This window comes from Mauremys mutica, chromosome 7, assembly GCF_020497125.1.
Source record: "Mauremys mutica isolate MM-2020 ecotype Southern chromosome 7, ASM2049712v1, whole genome shotgun sequence".
Lineage (NCBI taxonomy): Eukaryota > Metazoa > Chordata > Testudines > Geoemydidae > Mauremys > Mauremys mutica.
In genome coordinates, this window is record NC_059078.1 from 62,944,454 (window position 1) to 62,954,570 (window position 10,117).

At 57.5% G+C, this 10,117-nt stretch overlaps 1 protein-coding gene across 1 annotated transcript; it reads right to left on the reverse strand.

Annotated features, from left to right (window-relative positions):
• Positions 1-1,356: 1,356 nt before the first annotated feature.
• On the reverse strand, positions 1,357-3,891 carry DEPP1 (DEPP1 autophagy regulator). The gene is made up of 2 exons (XM_045024665.1): positions 3,719-3,891; positions 1,357-2,089 (listed from the first exon to the last, which is right to left on the reverse strand). The coding sequence occupies exon 2, from the start codon at positions 2,086-2,088 to the stop codon at positions 1,405-1,407; it is 684 nt and encodes a 227-aa protein (XP_044880600.1). The 5' UTR covers position 2,089; positions 3,719-3,891; the 3' UTR covers positions 1,357-1,404.
• Between the last annotated feature and the right edge of the window lie 6,226 nt (positions 3,892-10,117).

Here is a 10,117-nt window from a genome sequence, read left to right on the forward strand (position 1 = left end):
GTGGAGGCCAGGGGGACCCAGGGTGGCAGTGCAGTGTCAGGGCAGGGTGGGGGGAAAGCGGTGCAGTGGAGGCCAGGGGGACCCGGGGTGGCAGTGCAGTGTCAGGGCGGGGTGGGGGAAAGCGGTGCAGTGGGAGGCCAGGGGGACCCAGGGCGGCAGTGCAGTGTCAGGGCGGGGTGGGGGGAAAGCGGTGCAGTGGAGGCCAGGGGGACCCAGGGCGGCAGTGCAGTGTCAGGGCAGGGTGGGGGGAAAGCGGTGCAGTGGAGGCCAGGGGGACCCGGGGTGGCAGTGCAGTGTCAGGGCGGGGTGGGGGAAAGCGGTGCAGTGGGAGGCCAGGAGGACCCAGGGTGGCAGTGCAGTGTCAGGGCGGGGTGGGGGGAAAGCGGTGCAGTGGGAGGCCAGGGGGACCCAGGGTGGCAGTGCAGTGTCAGGGCGGGGTGGGGGGAAAGCGGTGCAGTGGAGGCCAGGGGGACCCAGGGCGGCAGTGCAGTGTCAGGGCAGGGTGGGGGGAAAGCGGTGCAGTGGAGGCCAGGGGGACCCAGGGTGGCAGTGCAGTGTCAGGGCGGGGTGGGGGAAAGCGGTGCAGTGGGAGGCCAGGAGGACCCAGGGCGGCAGTGCAGTGTCAGGGCAGGGTGGGGGGAAAGCGGTGCAGTGGAGGCCAGGGGGACCCAGGGCGGCAGTGCAGTGTCAGGGCAGGGTGGGGGGAAAGCGGTGCAGTGGAGGCCAGGGGGACCCGGGGTGGCAGTGCAGTGTCAGGGCGGGGTGGGGGAAAGCGGTGCAGTGGGAGGCCAGGGGGACCCAGGGCGGCAGTGCAGTGTCAGGGCAGGGTGGGGGGAAAGCGGTGCAGTGGAGGCCAGGGGGACCCAGGGCAGCAGTGCAGTGTCAGGGCGGAGAGGGGGATGAGGGGCCAGGGGGGCAGTGCAGTGTCTGGGCAGAGTGGGATCAGGGGGTCAGGACAGCGGTGCAGTGTCAGGACAGAGATGCACAGTGGTAGTTGCTGAGCACTACGCTCCACTTAATCCCTTTGTTGAGCCGGGAAGCGCGGGAGCCCCCAGCACAAAGCTGGACTGAGCCAGGATCATGCCCGCCCAGGCTCCGGCTGGCCTGTGTGCCCATCACTCAGGACAACATCCTCCTACCCGCCTGGAAAGCACAGTCTGCACCCTGTGCCCTGCCCTCTGAGTGCCTGTCTGCTGTGAGGAGACCCCTGGCAGAGCCTGGCTGCTGGGCAGGCCTGGGCCCCTGGCCAGAGAGTGTAGGGCTGGTAAGAGGTGTGGGGTGCTGTTTGCTGAGCGGTGTGCGTCTATACAGTCCAGGCAGGCCCTGGGGCTGGGCGCCCGGGCAGTGACCCCCAGAGAACAGCTGCACAGAGCACTGTTTACAAGTGAGTTTTATTAGAGTCCATCACAATTCATAGATGACAGGTAGGTGGGTGCTCTGGGCCCGGCTGGGCCTACCCCTCACCACACAGCTGGGAAAAGTTGGACGTCTGCGCGATCGCTGCCAGCGGCATCTCCGCTCCAGAGGCGGGGCTGGGCCGCTCACTTTCTGGGCTGCGCTGCTAGGGTCGCTGGTGGCACTGAGGTTCCCCCGAGCCGTCTGCTGGGGGGCTGCTGGGCAGCCTGTGTCGGTGCCTGTCTGGGAGGAGCGGGGAGCAGGACTCATTCGTCTCCGCAGTCCTGGGCTCTGTTCCTTTGCTTCTGAGAGTCCAAAGAGCCAGGCTAGAGGGTCCGTGCAGCCGGGGAGCCCCAGGGGGCTGTGCTGCTGGTTGAACTGGGCTGTGATGTCCTGCAGTGATGCTGCATTGCCCTGCACCTTCTCAGGGTTGGGGAGTGCGACCCCGCTCTGGGCCACTTTTGCCCATGCCCTCTGGGGCTTGTGAGGCTTGTTCTGGCTGCTCTGGCAAGGACATGGGAGCCCGCAGGACAGCGAGGATGGCTGGGCCAGCTGGCTAATGGACTGAACGTACTCATCCAGCCCGGCCAGGGGCTCCTCTGCCTGGGCATGGCTCCCTCCCAAAAACAGCATCTCCCCCATCTCACTGATCGTAGGCAGGTGGGTCACGGAGATCAGCCACCTGGCTCTCATGCTGCAAAGACAGAGAGAGAGAATGAGGTTCTGGGCTGGTCACTGTCAGAATACCCCATCCCCACCCCTGCTATCACATCTGTTAATCTTTCCTCACTTCCTCCAGTGTAAATGCAGAGTCATTCCACTTACTCCGGATTTACACTGCTGCCCTGAGAGCAGGGTCGGACCCAGTGACTGTGCATACCATAAACTGAAGTGACTCTTACATTCAGGAGATCCACAGATCCCAAGGCCAGAAGGGACCCGTGCGAAGATCTAGTCTGACCTCCTGTGGAACACAGGCTGGAGACCTGCCCCCCGGTAATTCCTAGAGCAGAGTTTGTATGTAGAGAAACAGCCAATCCTGATTTTAAAATTTTCAGAGATGGAGAATCCACCACAACCATTGGTCAATTGTTCCGATGCCGAACGTAGTTGGCTTACCCAGCCGTGCCAGTGCACAGAAAGCCCTGCAGCTGGCCTTGCGTGGGGCTGGATCCCAATGTGCCAGCTGCTGGGTTGGCACGCACCATCATGAAATGCTCCAGTAATCCCAGATCCGGGCAACACGCTGTCCCGTCTATTGACTAGGACACAGAAACTCAATGAACCTGCTGCAGCCATGGATAGTGGATCTGGGAATTTCAGCTCAGGCAGCAGAGGTTCCTGCTTTCAGACTCAAGATGCCACTTTCAATGACCCACCCAGGAGGCTGCCACTCCCGCGGAGGCAGAAGAAACTAACTAAATGAAAAACACCTGAGGCAATAAATTCTCAGCCACAGTTGGAGCCAGATGCCAGTTTGAGCAGCCAAGTTTGTACAAACACACAGCACAGCCAGAAGAAGCTCAGCATCCACAAGGCTGGAGCCGGTGATTGAACAACGAATTTGCTTTTCAGTCTGATGTGCAGTAGTGAAGTTGTTTGAATGCAAAGTGCCCATTCACCCAGACTGCCAAGGAAGGGTTAACTTGGGGCCTGCCTTCCTTGTCCAGCAAATCTGGTTCTTTTCCCCATTCTGCAAAGGTGATTCTCCTGCCACTCAACAATCCTTACACAAAGCACAGAGAGCAAAGAATCCTTAGCCCTGTCAAACTGGGGGAGTCCTTCTGTAACTAGGGTGACCAGATGTCCTGATTTTATAGGAACAGTCCCGATATTTGGGGCTTTTTCTTACATAGGTGCCTATTACCCCCCATCCCCTGTCCTGATTTTTCACGCTTGCTGTCTGGTCACCCTATCTGTAACCCAGCTGGAGCCGAAGACAGCTTTGCCTCCTGTCAGTTGCAGCTGACAAAGGCGGGGCAGGACTCAAAGCGATCTAGGCTTTGGCAAAGCTGTTGCCCTTTCAAACTGGACAGTCTGGATCCCTGACTGTACAGGCCAATTAGCACTGAAGTAGATGGGCTTGTTCCCATGCTGCAGAATGGTTTTTCGTTTGCCTAGAGATTTGCATCTGGAGCCAGACAGGCTAGGCGGCTATTTTCTTTTTGATTCAAACTCCACAATGCCTAGGTTTTCCATCTGGGCTGGATCGACACAGCTTGGCCTTTACTCCTCAGCCAGCTGAGCTGTTAGGATACAAAGCAATACGGTACTAAACGCTAATCCCTCGTTTTACTACCGCTGAGAAACCGCATCATGTTACCTTGTGCGTGTGAAGTTGCTGTCTTCCTAAGAAAAGAGGTCATAGTCTTTTAGCTGTGGAATGAAATCCTTGATACTCCCTCTGTTTTCTGTGAGGGGCAGAGAGCTTTCTTTACAATCCTGTGTGTATTGCCTGGAGCAGTGTATTAAATCAAGGCCAGGATGTTGCTCAACAGCCCTGCTCCCTGCGCCTGTATTTATACCTTCCTGCCAGTGGCTATAACTCACTGCCAGCAGCTGCCTAAAATAGAAACCACAGTGAACAAGGCGAACTCAGGAAAGCAGGAGGGCACAGTGTCCTCAGAGGAAAAACACAGGCTAGCAGAAGGAGGGGCCTGGGTAACTTCTGTGACCTTTCAGCAACTGTTTATCTTTCAGATTCATATCCCAGCAGCTTCAGTTATTGTTGATTGAAGGGGTATTCACTTTGTGCTATTCCGTGGGGAGAGCTTAGGCAGTTTACTGCTCTTGGGCACAGCTTTGGGCTGAGGCTTTGAGGTTTTTTAAGTGCACTATGGAAAAACCCCAGCTCCCACTGGAAATCTATTTTTGCAGGGACCCAAGAGGCGACCGAAATAATCACAGCAGAATTGAAAAGGCTCTGCCCCAGAGCATGTTGAGGGTTGAAATCTGTCCAGTTATTGCAAAGCATCTTCCCTGGAAAAGCCCGTTTTGAGCAAAGCTGTTTTCGCAGTTGCTAATGTGCAAAGTTTCCCAATGGCCTGTGTGTTCGCAGCCAAGTTTCCATTGTCATGAAATTCTGAGAAAAAAATCCCCAAGTCTCCCAAGGCTTAGGGGGATGGGCCAATGAGCAAAATGAAACCCTGAGAGCTGGGAGCACAGGGAATGACCTGCCATTGTACAGCACTGTCACAGAGACCAGGGTTCAGGCTCCATACACCAGTCAGCTCTGGGGCAATGGGGTAAAAAGAACTCTGAGGAAGGGAAATGGCACCAAGTTTTGGGGCCTTTCTGCAGTTTCAGAGTTACAAACGCAAACAGGAAAATCACTTTTTTAATGTAAAGGTCATGTAAAATCCCCAGCTGGTGTCAATCAGTCGTAGGTTCAGTGGAGTCCCTGGGCTGGATCCCCAGCTGGTGTGAATGGGCATCGCTCCATTGGAATCAATGGGGCGGATCCCCAGGTAGTATGAATGGGCAACGCTCCATTGGAGTCAGTGGGCCAGATCCCCAGCTGGAATAAATGAGCATCGCTCCATTGGAGTCCATGGGTTGAATTCCCAGCTGGTGTGAATGGGCAATGCTCCGTTGGAGTCAATAGCACTCCAGCACTTTACACCAGCTGGCAGTGGTTGAGGGCAAGGGGGTGGTACCGTGTGTGGGGGACCCTCTCTCCAGGACCCGATCCCCTCTGATGGGAATGTCACAGGGCTGCATAGCCAGTCAAGAGCTCACAGCCCCACTGTCCATGTGCTTCATCGACAATAAACCTGGCTAGGTGATTTCATCCCTTAACAGATCTTGTGGTCATTGGGAAGTTCACTCAAGGTCTGCCATGCCAATTGTCTGTGCAGGGCTGGGGCGACCCGCAGAGGGAACATGCACATGCAGCCAAACATCTATCAACCTCTAACCACAATAGCCAAACAGGGGCAAGTTCCCAGCTGAGGCAGCCCTTTTCCAGAACAGGGCCACAGGGGGCAGCGTGTGCCCAGTGCAGAGCCTGGCTCTGAGATCCATTCCGAGCTCTGCCACTGCCCTGCTGAGCAGCCTTGGACCAGTCACTAGCACTGCCATGCCTACGCTTTTCCCTCTGTAGGAAGAGGTTAACGGAGCCTGAGGGACCAGAGCTGGAGTTACCAAAATCCTTGCCCAAGGAGAGTGCTAGAGCCCAACCTGCTCCACGCCTCCCTCCTCAGGCATGTGCCCAGCCCAGGCCTGCAAGGCAGCAGCACAGGACGTCCTGGGGCTAGATGCATGTCTCCTTGGAGTGGCATCTCCAGCAGGGATAGGGGCCTGACAGCTGCTCTCAGCTCAGTGCAGTGCTGGGGCTGACTGGGGCTGGATGCCATGGGGCCCTCCCACTGGGATCTGGGTGTGGCTGTGGGTGTGCTGCACCAGGAGCGGGGTGCAGAATGGTCAGAGGTGGCAAAGGAGGCTGAATCTGGCAGTGCAATCTGCATAGCGTTGAGCGGGTGGCCGGAGGAGTTCCTGATCCGTCGGGCCCTGGTGGAAGTGGCTGGGGCTCCTGTGACCTGCTTGCACCAGGGCTGTGTGCGCTCTGGGCCCTAGGGCATAGCCAGGTTGGGATGCAGACAGGGAACTGGGAGGCCCCTGGCTTCTCCCTACAGATCACTCCCTGCATGCCCCCTGTCAGCCTGGCTATACGTGACTTTGGCTGCGTGGAGCTGTTCTCCGCATGGGACGTGCCCCTGGTCATGCTGCTCCGTCCCAGCCAAGTGCATGTGGAGCTGCAGGTGGAGCGGCGGGGGGAGCCCTTCCTCTGAGGAGCCACTGCCATGCTGCAGAGCACGTAGGGAGGCGTGAGCGGCTGGCCACCCCTCTCGCTTCCCCTCTGCCGAGTCTATTCTTATCTCCTCTGGCAGTAGCCTAGGGAGAGGGCAAGCTGCTCACTGAGAGGCAGCGGCCTGTCCTCCTGCAGATGCAGGGTGAGAACGAGAGAATCTGCCTCCCCGGCCCTCAGCCCTGGGAGGTGGAGGTGGCTGCTGGCACACATGGGTGAATGCCATGGCCAGGGGAGCGGGGTGTACTCGGGCATGGCCGAGCAGGCGCTGTGCTCCCAAAATGCAGGCTGCCACTGCCTGGGCACGGATCCTGCCATGCCCATCGGGCACAGAGCATGGGGCCTGAGTCTGCTCCCATGCATGCAGCGCCTAGTTCTGCTCTGACCCTACTGAACCCACTTCTACTCTAGCTCCTGTCAGCACCCACTCCACTGGAAACCCAGGGAGCTACCCCGGCTCCTGGCCACATAACTGTGACCCAGCTCAGCCCTTGGGAGCCTGCGTCTCCAGGGCCCTGCGCCATGCACAGCCCTGGGCACCAGCACAGCATGAAATGCTTCTGCCTCATGTCCGCCCACCCTGCTGTAAATAGTGTGCAAGGTGCAGGACAACAGATATCCCTTAACTCCCCCTGGAAGCATACAGCTCCTGGCAAGTGCTGAGCAGGGTTGGGCCTTGCATGGAAGATTCCTACAGAAAAGGCCCCAATGCATCAGGGAGACTCCCCGGGGGCCAGTGCCCAGCATACTGCTTGTGGGTGCTGTGCTGAGGGAGCGGCTGCCCTTCCCCAAGATAGGAGCTGGTGATGAGCACTTGTGGTCATCAAAGCTCTCCCGGCAGTCAGCAGGGGCATTACCTCCCATGCCCCAACCCCATTCCTACACAGCCCCTGACTGAAATTCCCACTGCGGTTTCAACTGGGTATGTTATTCTTCACTTCTTGCCCTAAACTGTGTTCCACCCCAGAGGTGGCTGCATCCCTCTCCCTGCCTTGTACATCTGTATAAGGGCTGCCTGGGCCACACAGGGAGTTCTTCAGGAATGGCTGTTCTGAATAGCTCCATGTGTGGATAAGCCCTTGGGTCCTGTGGGAGCAGGACACTCCCCTGGAGGGGGAGATAGCACATCGAAGGGTCAGGGCTGCAAAGAAAAGGCCTGCAGAGAAGGCAGGCTGAGTTCTCGCTGGGTCAGTTGGGCAGCGGTGTGGGAACATTGTGGGGTGAACCCTTCCTTAGGGATGCCCAGACCCTTTGGCTCCCCCAGCTTAGGCTGGGGCTTCTAACCTGCCCCCTCCCACCACTGTTCTGTTGTTTGTTCCAGGTGCGGATCCGCAGCATGAGGAGCTGGAAGGACCTGGGACTATGAGGCCATGGGCCAAGCCTGACGGCAGTAAGCAGAGCCCAAGGCTGGGGGCCCTGCCAGGCAGCTTCAGTCAGCACCCAGGGCCCGCTGGATGAGGGGGCTAGGCTAGCGCTGACCCAGAGACCCCGGCTGCATGGGCTGGCCCATGTGTCTGCTTCCGTGTAACTCCTCTGGATGATCTGGAGGGAGAACAGGGCTCTCCACAGCCCCACTCAGCCTGGGCAGTCCTGCAGTGCTGGGCAGGATGTGCTTGGCCGGTCACTCCTGCTCTCCCTGAGCACAGGACGGGTGTGGCTGGCTGCCCTAGGGAGGCAGCTAAGGCTGGGGCCCATTGTCACTTGGCTGCATGCCAAGGCACAGTCAGGGCTGTGGGACTCGCAGCTGATGCAGAGGAGGTGACGCGCTGCCCAGCACCACAGGTTGCCTATGAGCTGGTGCTGGCTGCCAAGGTAACAGAGGGCAGGGTCCAGAGCTGTGAAGAAGGAACTGCCCATCCCAGGTGGTAGCCCATAAACGCAGGCCCCAATGAAACATGGTTACGTCTCCCCTCTTCTGTGAGCAGCTCTGTAGTGCCTGGTGGGACAGTCGCCCGAGTGAGGCCCCCTGCACGGAGACATATGAGCTGGGATGTGGGCCAGCTGGGACTGTTGATGGGAGCGTGTGTGGGGCTGGTGAGACGTCCCCGCATGTGGAGGCTCTGAGGCTGTCTCTTGGCTGGGCCCCCTACAGCGTGGTCTCGCAGACACACAGCCCAGTCTGGCTAGCGGTGGCTCACGCTGACACTGGCAAGAAGTGTGGGCACTGCCCTCTGCCAGCCAATGAGCCCCCAATGTGCCCTCCTCCCTGCTCAGCACGTGCCGGGGGCCAGGACCCCACACATTGGAGACATCTTGTCAACACCTCCGGAGTAGGAGCCCTCGCTGTGCTGAGCCTAGGGCTGGGCTATTACTGTAGGCCTGTCACTCTAAAGCCTCACCAAGCAATCTGGCTCCCAGGCCAGGACCTTGGTGTCCAGCCTGGAGCTGAATAAACAGCCCCAGTGCTCTCCTTGAACAAGCAGTGCCGCGCCGAAGAGGAGACCCCGCTCCTGCTGTGGCTGATGGCAACGTGAGAGCCCTGATCCAGCCCTGGTGCCAGGCGCACAGAGCTGGGGAGGCACAGAGGGTGAAACCACACAGATTTGCTATCAATGGCCACTTCTCTAACCGCAGGGTCACTGCGGTGGCTCAGGGCTTGGGGTGGCCAGGGTACCTGGAAAAAGGGAGTAGCTCAGTGGAAGCTACTTGGCTGGCTGCCATGGCAGCGGTTTGGCAGCAAGAGTGGGATGCGCTGGCTCCGTCTGTGTGACAGGGAGGGGCGGCTAGGGCTGGGGTATGGGGCCAGCTGCTTCTGTCCCACATGGGTGGTGGTGCCTCGCTTAGCTCACAGGCAGAGGCCTTAGGTGGTTCTGGAACTGACAGAGTTAGGGGTCTAACTGACAGAGCTGAGTGTGTGTATGTGGTACTCCTGTGTGTGTGTGTGTGTGTGTGTGGTATTCCTCTGTATGTATGTGTGTGTTTGTGTATGCGCACATGCTTGTGGTACTCTGTGCTTGTGCATGTGTGTGTAGTACTCCTCAGTGTGTGTCTGCATGTCTACATGTGCGGTACTCCTGTGTGTGTGCACGCACGTGCGGGGTACTCCTCTGTGTGTGTGTGTGTGTGTGTGTGTGCGTGCGCGCACACACTTGTGGTATTCCTCTGTGTGTGTATGCATGGGTGTACGTGCGGTACTCGTCTGTGTGTGTGAGCTTGCAGGTATGTGTGCACTGGTGTGATTGGGTGCATTTGGGGGGGGTCCCCTGAACAGCTTCAGGGAGCTGGGGTTCAGGAATTTTACCCTCACTGCCAATACACTGTTACGCTTATAAGAAGCGCACTGAATCTTTCTGAAGGGGATAAGGCAATATGCCGCATTTATTGAGAGTACAATTTAAGCATTAAAATCAGCAAATGCTTCCATTCACACAGACCAAAAGGTTCTGCAGTTGGATCTTATAGTTACCAGTCCTTAGTGTTGCTCGGTCAGTTCCAGTGGCCAGCTGAAACTGCACACGAGTCGGGGGGGAGCTGGGCCTCTGTCAAACGCGTTTGAATCTCCAATGTTGATGCAGAACAAACCCCAAATCCCATAGTAATACACCCTTCTTTTATAGTAGTAAGTTCCCATACAAGCCTATGGACCTTGCTGTATCACACTGCAGCTGTTAATCACGGGGTATTCAAGTTTCAGAGGGGTAGCCATGTTAGTCTGTATCAGCAAAAACAATGAGAAGTCCTTGTGGCACCTCAGAGACTAACAAATTTATTTGGGCATAAGCTTTCGTGGGCTAAAACCCACTTCATCAGATGCATGGAGTGGAAAATACAGTAGAGAGGTGTAAATACACAGCATATGAAAAGATGGAAGTTGCCTTACCAAGTGGGGGGGTCAATGCTAACGAGCCAATTCAATTAAGGTGGAAGTGGGCTATTCTCAACAGTTGACAAGGGGTGGAAATCACTTTTGTAGTG